The sequence below is a fragment of the Phasianus colchicus genome, chromosome 5 (assembly GCF_987193195.1).
Source record: "Phasianus colchicus chromosome 5, bPhaCol1.hap1.1, whole genome shotgun sequence".
In the NCBI taxonomy this organism is placed as follows: domain Eukaryota; kingdom Metazoa; phylum Chordata; class Aves; order Galliformes; family Phasianidae; genus Phasianus; species Phasianus colchicus.
This window is the reverse complement of record NC_143440.1, coordinates 30121845-30143394: the sequence shown is the minus strand read 5'-3', so window position 1 is coordinate 30143394 and position 21550 is coordinate 30121845. Positions and strand designations below refer to the sequence as shown.

The 21550-nt window shown below is 37.7% G+C and overlaps 1 protein-coding gene across 13 annotated transcripts in view; it reads left to right on the top strand.

Moving 5' to 3' along the window:
• GPHN (gephyrin) overlaps positions 1-21550 on the top strand; it is a 264503-nt gene that overhangs the window by 227359 nt on the left and 15594 nt on the right. For 12 of the 13 annotated variants that reach the window (XM_090141181.1, XM_090141188.1, XM_090141189.1 and 9 more), the window contains 4 exons: positions 4313-4432; positions 9018-9076; positions 9297-9450; positions 10564-10685. In XM_090141181.1, coding sequence (XP_089997307.1) covers positions 4313-4432; positions 9018-9076; positions 9297-9450; positions 10564-10685 — 455 coding nt within the window. Of the gene's footprint in view, positions 1-4312; positions 4433-9017; positions 9077-9296; positions 9451-10563; positions 10686-18862; positions 18935-21550 lie in introns of all 13 variants that reach the window. The other variant, XM_090141191.1, reaches the window with a different exon arrangement.

Below are 21550 nucleotides of genomic sequence, written 5' to 3'. Positions count from 1 at the left end.
AAGAGAACATGGGTTATCTAAAATTTTGCTCCAGCTGCTTCAAGTCCCAGCATATAATTCTGAGCTGTTTCAGATTTTAGAAGCATTACCTGTTGCAGGATTGTATCTTTTTTTTTTTTTTTTTTTTAATGGAGTTGAATTGCCTATATATGCATAACAAATGCAACATTTCATTTTGCTAATCATGGTAGATACAGGTGCATGATAGATACAGGTGCTGCATCTCCCATCCATTGTCATGAATTATACTACAGTGGCATAAGCATTATCTCAATAATAATACTCGTATGAACTTAGATTGATGAATCTGTTACACAGAATGTGTAAAATTACTTAAAATAGTAGAAATATGTAGATTAGTGGTTCCAGTATTGCTATATGTCTTGAATTTTCAGTCTTTCTGTCTATATTTTCAAACATCAGTCTAAAACACAGAAGATTGTCAACTATATCTACAACCTTTTATGTGATCATTATAAACTATCAAAACCAGCAGAGCAATCTGCTATACTATCATTTATATCATTATTTACCTGTCATCAGTATTCTTATTTTGCTAGTTAAAAAGCACTATGGCACAGGGGTGCTTGCAAACAGTACTGGTGAAACTGCGTGGACTTAGAACTGCCCACAGGTCTGAGGGTTTTGATGTCCTAATCAGTTCAGCAGGTTTGTAAGGATGGAAGGGCAAATGGAAGATTGTTTCCCTCCTACAAAATTCAGTAGCTCATAAATGTGTATCTACAGGGACAGTCTGTCCTAGCAGATTAATCGGAATGGGGGGCATGCAGAGAGAGAACAGTTCTGGAAATCCCAGCGGCAAGTAAGAAAAATGAGGCTGTTGACCTCTGAATAATTGGTCAGAGGTTTTCTCTTGGGCCAACACATCTTCATGTTCATCTCCTTCCCAAGAAATGATTTATAGCCGTGGAAGTCTCCTCAGTCTTATTTCACTCTTCAGTCGCTCTCAGCAGCAGCATACTGCTTTTCATGTTACAGACCAATTAACTGAATGATTCACAGCAGGGAGTTCAAAATAGGTTTAGATTTGGCTCCTCCTGTAGGGAGAAAAAGGTTATGTAAATGCTACTTAAAGAGGAAGAAAATGGGACTGAGAACTACAGAGCAACCATATAGACAAGCTGGACGTTTCTGTATCAATCTGTGAATTGTATATTATTTTCTCAATTCCATTTCCAGATGGTCATGCTTATATTAACAGACATCTTTTTATTTGGCATTGAAGAAAACTTTCAGACACGACCCTGCTTTGGAGAGCTTAGGACAGATTTGAGAGCGCTAGTCAAGAGCCATCAGCACAGACTCTGTGAAAAACTAGACCACAGGGAGCAATGATTTTCTTCCTATAGAGTTGAATAGCTGAGGATTAGAATTTCCTGGAAGACCAAAGATGTTTTAAGAGGAGCTGTGACTAACCATAATGGATGGATGGAAATAGACATTTTTCACCTTTCCATTAACTTGACCCTTTTTACAGAAAGGAGCATGGGTCATTGTAAATCTTGCAAGAGAGGTGTAATATTGTGCAAGAGAAAATGCCTGAGATGAGGCTATGCTTGACAGATTACTTCTGGTTTTAGTCAGTGATTAACATAAAAATGCATTATCAGTGATGGAGGTGAAGGGTAGAATTCTGTACTGCCCTATTGCAGGTAGGTGTGAGATCTCAATGACCTTTAAAAGAGCTTCTGTGAAATTGGTGCATTAATATGCTTTCTGAGAAGCAGTGATCTCTTCAGTGTCTAACACAGAAGAAGAAAACAGCCCTGTCTTCTTTATAAAGTTCATCTGACCAAATTCCCAAAGGACAAAAAGGAAAGGAAATATAAGAGCAATGCAGCTGATTATAAAAACAAATGTTACTGCATCATAAATTTGTTTAAACACTTTCATCACTACACCTCAAAAGAATTAACTGCTTCATATGATAATAAATTCCAAAAACATGGATATTTACTGTGCATTTTATCACCATAAGCACTATTTTCTGACAGTCCTATGCATGCATTTTTTGTCATTCTTGAGGCTGAAAAACTGTATTTTAAATGGGTGAATGTTTATGCAAAACATTTCTCCATTAAAATTTGCTGCTAAAAGGCTAATTATTTAGTAAGTTCAAAACAATATTACTTATTTGTAATGTACCTACAGGAATATGCAAAAGAGATCCCACATTCCCAAGGCTTAAGCTTTGCTTTTTGCAACATTTGTTTTCATAAAAATCAAATCACCACACTGGACAGGATTATTTTCACTTAGTTTTAATCATATTCAGTGTAAATAGCTGCATCTCAGCTATTCATCAACAGCTCCTTGAATGATCTGTGATGAGAATTCTGTTTGAAAAAAGAAAGTATTTCTTTCATCTTATTTATGTTAGATGCCTACTTTAAGATAACATCAGTCTTACTCGGAAAGCATATAAACCATGGCATGTTGCAACTGTGAACTCTTTTTCCAGTTTATCTTTGCATTTTATGTTCTTCTCAAAGGATGTTAGATTTCCTTTACACTTAGAAAAGGGCTATTCAATCAAATACAAACTCCGTGATTTCTTGGGATGCATAGAGCATTACTGTGGTAAATTAGGTACAATGCATTTTACAACCTTTTCCTAGTGCCTTTATGCCAAAGAACAAAATACAGCAGCCTTTGAAATACACACATTCCAAAGGAATATTCACATTTCAGACATTACAGCTGTGCTGAAATGGAGTAGAATAATGGACAAGGCAAACACAGCTATGTACATTTGAAACATTGGCCACCTGTCTAGAATTTACAGATGTCTAACAACTTCCTGTCAAAAGTCATAGAGTGTATCACTGCTGTGCACGAGCAAATAATAGTGCTTGGACATTACTACTTTGAAGTCTATGGGTAGCTATCAAATATGTGCTAATCACATTCGGTCTGAGAAGTCCTGGACACACTCCAGTGTTGCATATGGAACATAGAGTCAATCAGTACAGGAATTATAAATGTGATATGCACAGAATATGTTGCATTGATCACAGCTGTGTGTATCACGTACACTAATCACAGTAAAACCCAAATAAGTTGGCCTTACTAAGGCATTGTGTGGAGCAAACACATTCCAGCAGTAAAATCTCAATTGTTATACAGCTTCCTTTAGCTGCGCTTCATCACAGAGATTTTTGTTTTCATTATATATTTCTCATGTGGTTGTGGCCAAATTCCAGTTTTACTCTGGACTTTGTACATTTGTATTAAAATAGGCTTCCTGGTGTGAAATGTTATTAAAATCACATCACTTGTTTTATTCTGGTATTTTTCTGTTCTTTGTATTCTTCTAGTCAAACTTTTTGATGTACTGCGTCTTTACATAACTGTAGAGCATTATATATTTCAGTCTTTGCTAAAGTGACCTTTGCGAAAACAGGTATTCTTTGTGAACTGACACTGAACTGTCTCTGATTATGAGGAAATCTGCTTAAAAATCAAGCAGCAGGTTATATGAGAAACTTAGAGATTTAGGAAGGGACCTACAGTGGCCATCCAGTCCAGCTGCTTGATCTTTTCAGGTATAACCAAAAGCTACAGCATGCTATTAAGGGCATCATCCAAATGCCTCTTGAATACTGACACGTTTGGGACATCAACCACCTCTTTAGAAATCCTGCTCCAGTGTCTGACCACTCTTACGCTAGTAAAGTTTTTCCTGCAGTCCAGCCTGAACATCTCTTGGTGCAGCTGTGTGCTCTTCACTCATGTTCTGTCACTGAGTAGTGGGGAGAAGGAAATACTGCCTCCCTCTCCATTTCCTTTCACCCAGGATAATCTCCATAGTTTTTCTGGGGACTGAAGTTAGACTAACAGTTCTGTAGTTTCTTGGATCTTGTCCTGTGTCCTTCTTGTAGGTCAGTATAGCAATGGCTTCCAGTCACACAACACATAAAAAAAGTAAAAAGGAAATTCAACCTAAGGACCAGAATATTCTGCAGAAATAATCTCCAGGCGTGTAGTAGTTTTTTGCTCATGTAAGTTTCTAAAGGTCTCCATTTAAGTGTGACATTTCTGAGCCACCTGAAAATTATGCTTATGATAGGAATCTATCTGTAAGGAAAAATGAAGCTACCTGATATGTGACCTAAAAGTCAGGTTCCTGATGGTTTCAAAGGTATTGGAATTTGTTCCTGTCAATATCACTAGCAGTATAACGAGATACATGCCATATGGAAGAAATTTTTTCTTTCAGATTACCTTCACAATGTTCATATCATTTAAGATTTTTCTATTCAAAACCCAATTGTTTTATTTTGTTTTTCAGCCAACTCAAACTGTGATGCCAGGTCAGGTAATGCGAGTTACAACCGGTGCTCCAATCCCTTGTGGTGCTGATGCAGTGGTGCAAGTGGAAGATACAGAACTCATCAGGGAATCAGATGATGTGAGTCACAAGTTAAAACTCATTTTGCTTTTTGTTGCAGCAGCACATTGCTCATGGTGCAATCCTGTAAATATGAAAGATAGTCCTGTAGAAGACCTTTTCTGTTTATCTTAGAAGTTCAAGGAGTTTCATGTCAGTTCCCAGTAGCAATTCTGTTTTTTTAAACTATAGTAACACTACCACAGGCCTGCCTGTCCTGACCTTGATGTTTCTTTGTGGTTGTTGTCTGCCAGCACCAAAGTTTTTGGGAGCACAATTGAATGAAGTGTGAATGCCTCTCAGAGATCCATAGAATCATAGAATAACCAAGGTTGGAAAAGACCTCCAAGATCATCCACTCCATCCATCCACCGACCAGCAATATTGCCCATTAAACCATGTCCCTCAGTACAACATCTAAATGTTTCTTGAACACTTCCAGGGTCCACCCACTCCAGTGCCTAACCACTCTTTCAAAGAGAGGTAGTATTTCCTAAGGTTTGACCTGAATCTCTCCTGGTGCAACTTGAGACCATTCCCTCTAGTTCTGTCATTAGTTACATGAGAGAAGAGGCTGATCCACACCTCACCACAACCTCCCTTCAGGTAATTGTACGGAGCAGTAAGGTCTCCCCTGAACCTCTTCTTCTCCAGACTAAATGATCTCCCTCAGAGGCTCCTCGTAAGGCCTGTGCTCCAGATCCCTCACCAGCTTTTTGCCCTTCTCTGACCATGCTCCAGGGCCTCAGTGTCTTTCATGTAGAGAGGGGCCCATGACTACGGTCCAGTTTGAGTGTGAACTGTATTCACATTTTGAAGTACAGAGTAGTGGCAATTAGACATTGTATTTGCTTCTTTTGTACTGAGCTCATGTTCAGCAGCAGATCAATCTCCCTTACACATAGGTCACTCCAAAAGTAATGTCTCTGACTTATTTCCATGAAAACTACAACAGATACAAAGAGCTCAATAACACTATTTGATACAGAAAATTCTTAGCTACAAAACACTGTTTTTCAATGTAGTCACTACCATTAGCTGTGCATTTTCACCAGCAAGGAACAAAAGCCTGCATGCCATGCTCATAAAAATCTGCACCACTGGAGCTGACCCACTGTCACAGTCATCACTACTGAAACACATCACCCACTGCCTCACAGTGCTCTTATCCACTGTTTAGTCTCCATAAGTTTTCAGCAAGTGTCAGTGAATGTCAGTGGGTGCCATTTTTTTCCAAATGGAGGAATTCAGTGCAACACCTTTGCCTCATCCACACTTCCATGTCAGACACCATTTGGTCAGACTGCCCCTCTGCTGCCATCTGTTGCAGCAATAAAGTGTAACAGGATATTGGTAGGAAAGTTCAACCTCTACTGCCATACCACCAATGTCCACCTCTGACATCATGGTACTATAGCACTAATTGTGTACACACAGTTGTCTTAAAGCAGAATGCCTTTTTTTGATGGAGTCTATAGACACTGCCTGTTTGTCATCCCAGTTTGTCTTAGACTACCTACATAGTCTTCTCTTTTTCCATGTGTTTGGAGAACTCTTTCTGAAACATTACCTTCACTTAGCCAGCTGTGATTTCAGGACACTATTGTCATGTTTGCCATCATCTGACAGTTTTACCAGCAAGTAGATGTCTCTTCTTTACACAGATTCCAAGTTCAGTTTTGGAATGAAATGTATGCGTGGTTCTCTGCTCATATCAGCCTTTGCTCTGCTGCTGTTCTGACAAGCTGTTCCACTTCAGCATAGCTACATGCTAGCATTGCAGATGGAGCTGGCATGTAAGCATGAATTCCAGCATTTGCAGCTGAGGAAGACAGCAAGAACTGAAACATATTCTCATTACTTTTTTTCATGCCTTCTTACTGTAAATACATAGATTTTTACATCTGATGAAGTCTGCAAGCTGTCTAGTCTGGCCTTCTTCCTAACAGAATTTCTTGCATCAGTTCTGCTGTGAGGTTTCAGATGTGTATGTGTAAACTATATTTTCTTGTAAAATATGTCATTGACTTTACCACTTGTTAATCATTCCATTTCCTTTACTGAACAAGTTTTGCTTGTGGCCATTGCCCACGTTATCATGACAAGATTATCACACTGCATAGCAGTATACATGATAACATGTTATTTCCTACTTCCTTCTTGGATGACTGTCGTCCTAGATTCCACTGTTCACGAGTTGTTCTCTGCATGTAGGAATAGATGATATGGCTGTGTGCATACATAACCTCTGTATTTCACAGCAAATGGTCAGCCAGCTTCACTGTTGTTTTCCTGCTTTTGAGTGTGAGGTAGAATCCTTCAATTTTTGCTACTCTGCTAATCCTATAGTTAATACCAATTAGTTAACGTGTTATTTTCATCTCCCTTTTTTATGCCTGGCTGGCTACATATTTGAAGAAGGCTTTTCTTTTTACTGTTAAGAGCTTCTTCAAGGCTGGGATTTAACTGAAATGAAATCTCTCACATCTGAGAAATGTTATTCTGAAAAGACAGAGTACTTTTAAAAGTGGCTCTTTGACCTCTAGTTGTGATAGCAGTACTTAAATACCATAGCAGGGATTCCCCAAATGGCTGTCAAAGTCACAGGCCTGAAAGGAATAACATCTATTCAGCAGGAAGAAAAATTCTCATCAGCTTGCCAGATGCACCATCATTGAGAAATCAGTCCTTGAAAGTACATTTCTAAACCCTTTTTCTTTGAGTTTTTATATCACCTCCTTGAAAAAAAGGAGGTTAAAGTGATCAATGAAACAAGAGATCCTGCACTGAGACTGAACATCAGTATGCTGACTGTTAACAGCTATCAGAGTGAACCATTCAGACATAGTTCAAAATATATTAATTTACAGCACGAGCCATACTGCCTGATTCACACCAAATGGGAGATATTCCCAACATAATGTCATATTTTTGTGTAGTTCCTACTTCTAGCAACCATGAATTATCTTGTATTCTGGGACACTCATCAGTTCCACAAATAACAATCTCTGCACATCACCCAGTTGTCTACAGTCATACTTGCCATGATTCTTTCCAAATCTGGGGTTGCTAAATTTCTCAAAAGCATTTTTTTTTCCTTGTTTCCAGTAATCCAGGGACCCTAAGGAGGACTTTTTCTATTATTCAGATGTATCAGTGGCACTTGTCTTGATTCCCTAGAAATTGCCTAGCTATTTTTAAAATGTTATCAAAGCTATGGAAAATTCACATCTGACCAACCATCTCCAGAGTGTCATGAAAAATGAAATAATTATTAGACTAACTTTTCTTGCAGATTTTCATCACAAGCCTAAATGGTCTTTTAAAGATTCAGACAGAGATAAGGGAGATATAAGAGAGTGTCTTAGGCTCTAGCACAACAATTTTGGACACTAGCTCCCAAAAATAGTCTTTTCTCTTAAACAGGAGGGACAGGTATTAAAAAAACAGAATTTGTGTTGACAGTGTATATTAGATATACTATGGTAAAATAAGAAATAAGAACTTTTCAGAGTTTGTTGGTGTTGTTCTTCATTTCCTGGTTTTCAGGGGTTTAAATATACCTATTTTCACAATATACCAACAGAAGCATAGTTTGTAACAGCATGTTACCCTTAACTTTGGGCTTTTTCTTTAAAGCTCTGAGGCATTTGCTTTGAACTCAGAAAATGCAGTCCATATTACCTTTAAGAAAAGAAAGCAAATCCAGGTGTCCGATACAACACTGTCTTCCCTGCATTGTATTCCAAATGGCAATGACTCACTTTTTTTCCATCATAAGACTAGTATCTGATTTATAAATTTGAGGAAATTGAACTATGAAATACTGCATCATAATGTAAAAATACAACCTGTGCCTGCTTAAGTACTTGTAGATTCAGTGCTCCTGAGAAGCTGGCACAATCTTAAATTTGAGTATATTTATCATAAACCCATTTGCAGGTTTATAAATTAAATATTAATGGTGTTGGTCACATACCATTTATTGACACTGAATGAAATACTAAACCATTGAAATCCTGGAAAAGTAAACAGAAATATTTAAGTAGGCATCAGACTTTTCAGGACACTCTCCTGTTCACTGTAAATAAATATGATGAATAGGCCTCTTTCTGGTAAGTACAAAGCTCTCAAATAGAAGTTTCCACTACAAAGATCTACATGAAGATCTTGAAACAGTTAGAGCTTGTGTCATCTCTCTACCTTTTTGTGGATGTAGTGGCATTTTGTCAGTCAAGAGCTCTTTTAGAAATGCCATCTGTGATATAAGGTTGGCTGAGAGGAAAGAAACCACTTGGTAGACCACATCAACAAACACAGGACATCACAACATAAAGGTATATAAACACAGGGGTCATAAAAATGGCAGGTAAAACTATGCATTCAGTGTTGGTCCTTCCTTGCTGAGCTCATCAAAGATGAACTTCTTATAAACTTCTTTAGCTTTAACACCTATTGTTGCACAAATCAGGAAAACAGTAATACTTAAATCACAAGATCTCAGTGCAAGGAGTACTGTGAGCTGCCTGGAAATCAGAGATATCAAAACTGCTTAATCTTGTTTGAATAACTCTGCTGACCTTACATGATCTTCTTCTTTTTATAGGGCACTGAAGAGTTAGAAGTTCGAATCCTGGTACAAGCCCGACCAGGCCAAGATATCAGGTCTGTAAACAGCCTGTTTCATGAACAGTAAAAACATCTGTAAGAAAAGAAGGGCTGATGGTTATTTTTACAGTCATTGTTTAGCCTTAAGTACTACTGGCATTTTGACAATCTGACTAATGATCATCCTTGAACACTTCTCAACTGAAGCCAGACCAATCAAGGAAAGATGCTTTCATTCTCATTCTGTTTTTCATTTTGTCTGTGCTACTATTTTCAGACCTATAGGACATGACATTAAAAGAGGGGAATGTGTGCTGGCTAAAGGAACTCACATGGGTCCATCTGAGATTGGTCTCTTAGCCACTGTTGGAGTAACCGAAGTAGAAGTTAACAAGTTTCCAGTGGTTGCAGTCATGTCAACAGGGAATGAGGTAAGGAAAATAACTTCAGAATCAAGGTCTGAATAATTCTTACCTTCAGCAGAAGAGGAATGCTGTTTTGGATAATGATTTCCACTCTATTTCCAAGTAGACTGGCTTTTTGAGCCATCATAACTCATGCTGAGACAACTCAGCTCATGTCGACGTGAAGTATGAAGCCTGTTGTGCTTCCTTCTCCACAGGATCATAGGTTCTTGCTCTCTCACAAATCTCCCACAGTGTATTTGCCAAAATTTTGGTAATGCATCCAGTCTTGTGCCGGCTACTATCTTCTTGCCAACCAGAGAGGAGAACCTGTGGGGTACTAAGGGCTATGATTTATACTGCCAGTCATGACTGGAAGAGTAATTTCTTTTGAGCAGCACTCCTCTGTAGCTGTTGAGTAAATAAATAGCAGGTAACTTGTCTCTGAAAACTGAATGATACTGCAAATGCCCTTCTGCAGTATTGTATCTTAGTATTCTCATTATTTGTAGCCCATGTTGAAGTTCAGACAAATGTACTAGCCAATACATCAAAACACAACCATTCTCCACTTTTGTTTACTCTCTACCTTACTATCTAACATCATTGCTGATATATTCTTATTACTTACCTCCCTATGTTCTACAAAAGAATTCCTAATGTATGTAAAATGCGTGTTTACATATGTATGTTTTGTAGTAGAACTTCCAAAATACTCATATAAGAACAAAGCTGTTGTTTCTATTTTCCAAGGCAATTTGAATTACATCTTCATTATAAAGCTTCAAATTTTCTTTTAATACTTTTAAATCTGGATAACAACATCACTGAGGTTCCTATAAAACCATTTAAGTACAAGGAATAACTTGGACACTTAAAGTTTTGTATTGATGTATACTGTACCCATTAGGAGAAAGCAGATTTTGCAGACATGGACCAATAGAAACTAAGCAAAATGGAGAATTACACTTTACAAGGACATCACATATCTTGTTAATTTAAATTCACTAAATCACTTTTCATACATATTTTATGACATCTGTCTGACAATGTCCTGTCCAATCTGAAGAAGAAAATTCTCATTAATTTAAAGAAACAGTGGTCTGAGGAGATTGACTAATAGTATTCCTGGTTTTATAGCTACTGAATCCTGAAGACGATCTCTTGCCAGGAAAGATTCGAGACAGTAACCGCTCAACTCTCCTAGCTACTATCCAAGAACATGGCTATCCAACAATCAACTTGGGAATTGTGGGAGATAAGTAAGTACAATATGTTAGTAAGGATGTCACTTTGTATTCATGTGATTCACTTTACAGCATCTGTGGAGAAAAAACATACCAGAGAAGCTGTCACTCATTTTAAGTATCACTGAGTTGTGTCAGTGCATATCTTGGAGGAGACATTTTATTCTTTTCATTAAGAAATATTAAGAGTAATAATCTGATAAACTTTTTATTAGATGTCATTTATCTTATTTTACCTTCCGTTTGTTGAAATATTTATTACAGCTGCAAATTGATTTTATTGCTGCAGTGTCATCACGAGCACTGTATTTAGTACATGTGAAAACCCACCTCTGTGGAGACATTTCTACAAGAACTATACTTTTTTCTGATCCAGTAAAGGGAGAATGAAGATTTCTCTCAAAGTTTATTTTCCAGGAGAAAATTAATTTAAGGAATAATTTTTTTGTCAAATGTTGAGACTTGCTAGAAATAGGTTATTCCTTGTGGATGATTAGAAGTAAGGCCAGATCAGAAAAAAAATATTGAATCTCAGCACCCATATCTCACCTTGACTGATGACAGAATTCCCAAGCAGGGAGACAAAGTTACTGCTGGGGAACAGCTTTTTTCAAAACCAGTCTTCCCTAATGCACATCTTTAGCTTAACAGGAAGTATATGAATGGGCCTAAAAGTGTGTGATTTTATGATATCTAAACCAACCTAAATGATGGCTTCAGGAAATGGAGTTTTATTTGAAGTCTTTGTACACAAAATGTGACACAACAACTGCAGTGATTCTTGTGATCTTAGGGGAAGCAAACCCTTCTGGATACTACCTCTGCATCCAGACAGCACTCTTGTTTCTCTGGCCTGACAGAACTCAGTAAGACCTTTGACACAACATCCCTCACAACAGTCCCTCACAACATCCTTCTCTCCAAATTGGAAAAATATGAATTTGATGGGTGGACCATTCAGTGAATGACAAACAGGTTGCAAGCTCATACCCAGAGAGTGGTGGTTCATGGCTCAATCTCCTGGTGGAGATCAGTGATTAGTGGTGTCCCTCAGGGGTCAGTACTGGGATCAATGCTCTTTAATATCTTCATTAATGATATTAACAGTGAGATCAAGTGTACTCGCAGCAAGTTTACAGATGACACTAAACTGTGTGGTGTGGTCAGACATGCCTGAGAGATGGGATGCCATCTAAAGAGATCTTGAACAGCGAGGCCAGGAAAACTTCACGAGGTTCAACAAATCCAAGTGCAAGGTTTTGCACCTAGGCCATGGCAACCGCCATTGTCAGTACAAGCTGGGAGATGAAAGAATTGGACATAGCCCTGCTGAAAAGGACTTGAGAGTAGTGGTGGATGGCAAGCTGGACGTGAGCCAGCAATGTGCCCTCACAGCCCAGAAAGCCAGCTGTGTCCTGGGCTGCATCAAAAGAAGCATGGCCAGCAGATCAAGGGAGGTGATCCTGCCCCTCTACTCTGTGCTGGTGAGACCTCACCTGAAGTACTGTGTCCAGATGTGGAGTACAGGAGAGTCATGGACCTGTTAGAGCACATCCAGAAAGGAACCACAAAAATGATCTAAGGGATGGAGCACCTCTTTATGAGGACAGGCTGAGAGAGCTGGGGCTGTTCAGCCATGAGAAGAGAAGGCTCCGGGGAGACCTGATACAGGCCTTTCAGTATCTGTCTAAATCAAATACCATCAGGTGTAAAGTCTAACATGGAATCATCATGCAAAACTGTAGCCTTTTACTTAATTGCTTTCAAGAAGAATCTGTGGAGATTCATGGGCACAGAATGCGTGTGAAAATAAATAATTTTGAAAGCTCTCAGGAATAAGTACAAATAGTTTTAGTGATGTAAGATCCAAGTATGTTTGTGGGGTTTTTTTAACTTTTATAGCATAATTACATGTTGCAACCCCTTTTTTACTTGTTGGATAAGAGCTGAAAAGCAGCAAATATATGCATGCATCAAAGGTAGACAAATGTTGAAGTTTTGCTTTCAGTTATGAGAGAGATTGTTGCTTCTGAATTCTCCCTAATAAAATCTCTGTGTCTTGAGATAATACTATCTGGGCCCTGTGGAGAAGGACCTAGGGGTCCTGGTGGACAAGAAGCTGGATGTGAGCCAGCAGTGTACGATTGCAGCCCAGAAGGCCATCTGTATTCTGGGCTGCATTAATGCAGGGGTGGCCAGCAGGGAGAGGGAGGTGATTGTTTGGCTCTTGTAAGGCTCCATCTGGAGTACTGCGTGCAGGCCTGGGGCTGCCAGTAGAGGAAGGAGATGGAATTCTTGGAGCGGGTCCAGAGGAGGGCCACTAAGATTATTAGGGGTCTGGAGCACCTCTCCTGTGAGGACAGGTTGAGGGAACTGGGATTGTTGAGCTTGGAGAAGAAAAGGCTCCAGGGAGACCTCATTGTAGCCTTCCAGTACTTGAAGGGAGTCTATAAGCAGGAGGGGAACTGTCTTTTTATGAGGATAGATAGTGATAAGACAAGGGGGAATAGTTTTAAACTGAGACAGGGGAGATTTAGGTTAGATATTAGGAGGAAGTTTTTCACAGAGGGTGATGACACACTGGAACAGGTTGCCCAAGGTGGTTGTGGATGCCCCATCCCTGGAGGCATTCAAGGGCAGGCTGGATGTGGCTGCAGGCAGTCTGGTCTGGTGGCTGGCGACCCTGCCCATGGCAGAGGGTTGAAACTAGATGATCTTTGAGGTCCTTTTCAACCCAGGCCATTCTATGATTCTATGAAAGGTAATAAGAAATTCTTTTTAAGCTTTCGGTTTCACGCTTGGGGAGTCATTTCTGCAGAGGAGTTACTTTTAGTTCAGAGAATAGAAGTAGTGAGCCTCCAATTCTAGAGTGATTTTGTAATTTGTAGTAAGTTTTGAAAGAAGAATTTGTTACTGTTGACTTAGTGAAGAATTCTCACCACCTGATAAAAAGAACCTTGCAAGTCTTTCATCTCCCTTTCTTATACCAGCATACCTTGTTCATAAATTTACATCAAAACACATCTGCAATCAAATATAAAATCTGATTATCTGATTACATAAATAAGTTTGATAACCAGTATAATGTTATTTCATTAGATAAAGTTACTGAGAGAGTGTTGTCTGTGTGGATATTTCAATATATATCTTTCTGACCAACACGACTGCCTTGATGGAGTAACACAGTGCTTGAAAAATGCAAGAGACTTACCAAAGAGATCTTATGAAGGATACAATTTTGATTTTTTGGTTAGCATGTCTGTGGAAAAGATGAACAAGCCTTTAGTGTCTGTTAAATGGTTTACAGGAGTTAAACCATAGATTATATATGTTTGCATGTGCCCATGTATATGTGCAGTTTATTTTGTACATATTTACATATGTAAATAGAGAGTGAAAAAGAGAAAGACTCTATGCCTGCTATGCCTACAGAACAGACGTGGTAAAAACCCTAGGAAACTATGAACTTCCCCAGAAGGAAAAATTAAAACTTGTAATACTTCCTTCAAAGTCCTCACTGTTACGTATTTCCCCCTCTCTCCTATTTCATTGCTGGGGCTTGTATTTTTAGCACTTTTTTCTACTTTTTTTTTCCTTATACATTTTACATTGAGTAAATTTTTACATCTTACAAAGAGCAGCACTTCCAGTACACCATAAGCACTGAAGCTAATAGGAAGCATAGTTGAGTATTATTATTTCCATAACAGGTCAATTTTCTGTCCGTCATATATAAGAAGCTGGTACTTAAGCATGAGAATTGTTTTGCTTACCTCTTTGTATAGAGGTAAGTATTCCTATGTGTCATTTCAGCATATGAATCACTCAAAGATATTTATTTATGAAAACAGCACATCCAGCTGAGGTGTGAACACAGTGACAGCTGCTTCAAAGCTCAAGACTGTGATACATGTGAACACATTCCAGCAGGGAATGTGAAAGGATGGAGGAGCGTGGTACCTCTGCAGGTGGCTGCAGAATAGTTACGTTCAACTTTAAAATGTCTTTGCATCTTAATTGTACGTTGTTATGTTTCAAACAGGCCACTCAAGTTGCACTTCCATATTTTGTATTTTCAACTGAAAGCAGTATGTGTTAACTGTTAACCATTTTAACAGTTTCTGAGATTGTCATTGTTTCCATTCTCATAAATTGTATATAGGATACAGAATTTAAAATTAAAAACACAAGTCCAAAACACACAGATAAAATCTGCAGTTAAAATCGTAAATGCAACCAGTAGGAGAAAAGAACAAACCTGGAAAATAGGTTTGTAAGTAACATACATAGCAAAAGCTGTGTTATATAGCTGAAGCTGTTTAAACACCATTTTCTCTGTCTGTGGTCTTAACACATGAAAACACACATCTCTGAGGTTGAAATGGAAGATATTACCACAGAATTACTACAAAAACAAAAAATGTATGCAAAGTCAAAGAAGGGAGAGCCCTTCTGATGTTGTTTTAGTTGCCGTACCTTATGTCTTTGTCTGAATAACTTCCTAAAAATTACAGATCAGCTGACCAGTTAAAACTGACACTCTAATGTACTTTTGTCTGTTGTCTCATGTAGTAAGACCAGGTTACAAAAGGCTTCTAATTTCATTTCCTTTGCTTATAGTTTCTGAAATTATTTGGTTCTGTAGAAGCTGTTGATAAAACATGTGATCATCTCAGTTCTGAGCTGTACAGCTCTACTAACCTAATGATCAGGGTATTTTTGTGTCTGCCTTTCATTTCTGGTCTTCTTTGTGTCCCTCATTTATTTAATACTGTGATGTTTATCCGTAGTAAAATCTGCTATAGAGTGTGCCTCAAGTTTAGAAAGCCATCTTCCATTTTGACAGTTTTCTATCAATGAGAGATTCATTTTGCTCAATTTGTCAAAGAATTTTAATGACATTTGTAATGAATTCAGTTTCCTCATATGTTTTTACCTTTAAGTTCATTTTTCCTCTTCTCTGCATTCATTTCTCTGTTTTTGAATTTGCTTATCATCTTTTCTCAGAGACATATTAATAACATTAGCTGCTTCCAGCCACATTTTCATTTATGGGCTTGTGATTGCACAATGGAGATAGGAAGAATATCTTCTTTATTCAGAATTGAAATTCAGGAAATGCACTTTATCTGCTCAGTTGCTTTAGAAACTGGTCAGTACAGTTTCTTTTTTCTTTTATGTTGTGATAAATTGGCATATGGGAGCTCTGCATTAGAAGTTATTGTTTTCTCATTTATATACCTCTCTTTTGTGATACATTAGTTGACACAGAGCTCCTAAGTGGCACCTTTCTTGTTCTGATATTACTATATGATATTCCAAAATACAGTCTTTGAAAGAGTGTCTTCATGTTTTGGAAGGTAACTAAGACCTGACTCATTCAAGAATATAGTCTGCTTGAGTCTGCTTGAATTTTGTATCTGTCATCCATAAAGAGGTTTAAGTCTTTTCTAGTTGTGTGGGTTGCATGTAATTATCAGCATTATAATTCAGATGGAACATCTGGAGTCAGGGGGAGAAGAGAGAGAAACTGCTCTAAAATTTTGCATGCAATGTTGACTTGACATATATCATTATACGAGTTAGAATATGAGTTATAGGCAGAATTAATTCAGACACAGTATCCTAGCTTCTTCTCTGCACCAGTTTAATGTCCTTCTTGGGTACAGTCAAATATGCTTTGAACTGAAGTATAAACGTGTTATAATTCTTAATTTGATTGAATAAAGGATTGCAGGGAAAGGTCTGTTGTACAAAAGAAAGTAATTCAAGTATTGTAATTTTTTTTTTTACTGAATTGGCTTGAGTTCTAGATCTGCTCAAATGATGGTGTGGTCATAGCCTAATGAATCTAGGGATGCTGACTAGTGGTTTGAAGGTAGTTCAGAACAAGGTCCACTCTTTCATCTGTCAAAAGAATATTCTGTTTTTCAAGCATAAACATTTAATATCTGTCAGAAATCTTAATAATCAGTAGGCAAACCTCAGATACTTTGTGATATGTAACAAGTAATCTCATCTAATTCACATATTGGAATCTGGAAGCACAAAGAAGATCTGAGCCAAACCATAAGTGAAAAAAAAGAACTTCATAAAGTGGGCATTGTGAGCCCAGGGAATCTTCTTTACTGGTAGGAAACCACATTGTGTGACGCAAAGTAAAATTTACTCTGTAGAAGTGACTAGTTCTAGGCTAATGCAAAACTGTGGGTCATTCTTGTAATTGTCCACAATGGAATCCTGGGCTTCTTTCTGAATTAGCTTTTCTAGAGTTTCTAGAGTTTCTAAAGCCAATATTAGAACATGACGCTGGACAACAAATAGATAAAGAGGACAAAATACAGTGAAAATACTCCTATATTTGCAATGGAAAGAACTTGGAACTGTATTTATTGGAGAAAAATAAAACCAATTGTAATTCACTGTGTCACTCAGGCACATCTATAGTGTCAGGTGTCTTTCTTGTAGAAGATCTTTGTGACTACTTGAGTATTATTTAGATTTCACAGCTTGCCAGAAAAATTTCTTGATGTTTGAAACTGCTTTCCATATGATGATTAAAGCAAAAGCTGGGATTGCCTATGAAAGTCTTTTGTATATTACGTCCTGAGACACAGTGACCATATACCAAGAATAAAAGACTGACTTTGTTCTCTGACAATGAATAGATGAAGAAATGCTGAACTGAAGCCATTTCAGAAAATGGCTATCTTAGGAAATCTGACAGAAGGAGACTGACAACTAAACTTATAACGTGAATGCTTTTAATATTTTTCCATGACTGCCAAACAACTTTAGTAAGCATCTGATCCGAGAGACCCTTTCTGTGATGATCTGTGAGGAGAAACCAGGCATGGACTCACAAAGGTGAAAAAGGATTTCAGACTCCACGTTAATAATGTCAGTCTGTATCCTTAACAGTACAACATAGTACAGTCATATTGGCCCAGTCTTGTCTTTACATCCATCCATCTGACAGGATCTTTGTGTGCACAGATGTTATTTTTGAAATGATAAACTGCAGCTTCTATGTGCGGGATCAGTTGAGCCTGAGATGGCATCTGGGGGAAGTTTTTAAGGCTCCAATCTGCTGAAAATAAGAAAGGGCTCAGGGGTTGCACAATGACTGTTCATCACTGAGTCCATTTCAGCCTTGAACATTTTATTTTCATTTTTTAATACTGACATACATAAATCATCATGTCAATTTTATTATTTTACATTTTACATGTAATTATCTAATATTTTGAGACAATTAGAGAAATATCAAAATCCTCTACTGCCTAGAGTATAAAAAAGTACTTGTCTTTATCAAAAGAGTATAGAACATGTATTTCACGTACCTAAAAATGATTCCTTCCCAGTGAAACTGACTTGGAAGAGGTATATGTAAAAGGAAATGATGACTTCATAAGAACAGAAATTCATAGCAAAACATTGTTTTAAATGTAGTCCTAACTATATTTTTTAAAAGTCCTATAACTTTTTCAATTTGGGATATTTTTTTCTAATCTTGCCTCATAGAGTAGAGTAGCCGGATATGGAGCTTCTCATTAATGAAGTGGCATCCCTACTGACCATGCATGAAAATGTAAAAATAGGATAAATACAGCCCCTTTTCCTTTGTAGTCAAGAAAGTTACATTTAATATGCCCTGAGACCATTTTCCAGAATAGGAAGCCAGAAAGCCCACTGCATTGTAATTTAATAAACCACAAAGTGCTATAGATTTCTATTTGCACCAAATTTTCTTTACCCTATTTTCTATTTTAAGCAGGTACAAGTAAAATACTTTAACAGGGTCCATTATCTATGATCCTCCTTCCTAAATGTCAGGCTCTTTAATGCTTCATTTTGTTTTGCCTCGAAGTCAAGAGTAGAGAAGTTTCTCCATAGCTTCTGCGAGGAAAGATGAACTACTGTGTTGGCATACCCAGTAGAGTCTAACTTTTCCATAACTTCACTCTTCATCCATGTGAGAAGCCTGTCCAAACTATCACAGAACTGTGTTCCCTTATAACCTTTTCTCTGTGTTGGCTGGCCTCACAGGGATGAAGTATTTCCCATGATTATTTTGAGTATTCAGAGCTACCAAGGGGGACACAGCTGGGCAGAGAGCATTACTTTCACCCCAGGAGCCTCTCTCCTTCCCAGGCTCTTTATTATACCCCTTCTGCTTCCTTTACCCTCAGGAAGCCAGATGTTTTTAAAGAAGAAGGGACACAGAGCTTCCAGAACACTGCGGAGACAGGCCTACCAGATTGGTGAGCACCGTTTTTAAAACACTTGGGACGTGGAGGCACATGCATGCTCACAGGCAGGCTCGACTAGGTGTCTGTCAGTGCAGAGCTTTGAGCACAGATTTTACCAATGGTTGCCATAGAGGAGCAAGTGATATTTCATTCCGTCCGTTAAATGTTTATGCACCAGTGCATCCATGGCTCCACAGTGCTGATGGAATTAAATTTCTGTTAATAGCAAGAATGTTTACATTACTCATCAGTAGGATGAGACACCTTTATCCTTCAAAATGGAGCAAATTAGGAATAGAAGTGCTTGCAGCTATAGTGGAGTACAACTCTAGAGAAATCACTGTTATGACTCTTCATTACTTATTTTTCTGCATGCTTATTTTTCCATTACCATGCTGATCATCTCTAGAGCAGGCTAACTGGAATGTCTGAGAAATTTCTCAACAGTCCACTGTAAAGTTATATACTAGGTCTTATTAAGGGGCTGACTTAATAATATCTGTTAATTTACAGAATTTTATCTCCTATCAAAGGTAAGCCAAAGGGAGAGTAAACCATCTGTAATTTTCTCCTTGAACAAAAATTTAAAAATAGTTTCTATTGTTTGATTCATGTAGGAATTAAAAATGGGCAGAAAAGTAATGAAAAGCCTATTGAGGCTAATAACTGAAAATTTCAGTCATGTGAGGATTCTCACTGAGGTTAATTATCCTGTTTTTTATCAGAAAAGGTTGCAGGATTAAATTGTATGTACGTTAACATTTGCTTTGCATACTGTAAAAACAAGTTTCTGTACTTATTACTGAATCAATCTGTTATAGCCTTAGCCTTCAAAAGACTCGTTCTTGTTTAGCAATTGGTTGGTTGTGCTGAAAACATATTGTCCTAGATTTAGATCTTCCTCATTAAATTGACTACAGAGAACAGTTCACTAGCATCTTGTGCTGTATTTTGCATATCCCAAAAACTTAACTGCAATTAGCTTACAAGCACCTGTAGCTTTAAAACATCTTTATTTAATGTGTAGAACATGTCTGCCCTTAAAAGAAGTGGCTTGGAAGCTGGAATCTAACAGTAGCTGGTAAACTAGAAATTCCTTATACAATTCTGATCATGTATGATTACTAACAGCCTATCTAGAGGGCAAATACTAAATGAGTCTTTGCGTTCCTCTAAGCTGTGCTAGGCCAAATTAAAAATAAATAAATAAATAAAAATTTAAAGAGTCCATTTAAATAAAAACAAAAACACTCTGCTACTTGTAGCAGGAGCCAATGAAGAAATGCTCCTGTTTCTGAAGCAGGAGAAAACACTGTGGGCATTCTCTTACATGAAAAACATCTTTGTGCTTGAAAAAATATAACCAAGTACTACAGATAGAAACGAAGTTGTAGTTTCTTTTGTTAACAGCTGTCAAAAAAAACCCAGTCATATGAAACAAGAAGTCTTTCTGCTGTTCCTTCTTTCCATCTAATAAGCTATATTTTACTCATCTTTTAGAATTTGTATGGTTTAGTGTACAAAAACTGTCGTATTTCATATGACATTTCTTTAAAAGCAAGTATTTGTTTTAAGATGTAGCTGATGACAAGGAAAACTTTTAAAATGGCCCTTTCATGTTGTCCCTGACCTGTGGGTTCCAGGTCAGTTTTCTCCTAAAGACGGACCTTTTTCCACATGACTAAGTTATGATTCTGTAAAAGGCAGTGTTTTTCACAGAAAACGTTTATTTTGAGGCACTGCCTTTAGGGACTGCTTTTCTACCTATAGAAAAAGAGTCGTGCCTACTGTAGTTCAAGGGCAATTACTCTAATTTACAGTGAGGATTAATTTAGCTCTCACACTCTTACTTAAAATTGAAGCTAAATCAAAATGGTAATAAGGTAAGGAATTCCATGATAACTATGCCACGACACCATGTGTCACATATGTCTGCATAAGCAAATTCACATACTTCGTGACTGCTCTGAGAGAGAAATAACTGCTAAACTGTATATAGTTTAGTATAGTATAGTAATAACTGTATTCAGAGTCACCAGTGAATATCTACAGTCATATCTACTGATGAGCAATGTCTTTGGCATTGATTGTTGCATTGTGCAGTGTAATCTCCAGTCACATTATTTCAGCCTGACTAAATTGCTGAATATTTTCCACTCCAAAAGTAAAAACTTGTCAGTGAATCCATATAGACTTAGAAGTTACTATCTTTAGTATTGAAATCCCATTCAACTTCCCAGAAAATCTAGTGAATTTCTGGTAAGTATTGGAATTGAATCTCTAAGGTTCATTATCCTCAGCTAATAAAATAGCCAGGAATAACTTATTAGTTAATGGAAACCAGCAGTTCGTAGATTCTTTCTTAACACACTACACTGGACTTAGAGTGAATACTGGTACTGCTGTGAACACTAAGTATCATGTTTTTGTCTTCTGACACTGGGGAAATAAGTGTCCAGAACAAGTTGCCCTAAAAAAGATTGATTCCTTTAACATTTTAATTTACTCCAAGACAGCATTCTACCAGCAGCAGCAGCACCAAAGTGCTCACTGGCTAGTACAGTGGCATGGCACCTGAAGACCAGCAGCTACTGTCAAAAATGTGTTCCTTTTCTTTCAGTCTTAATG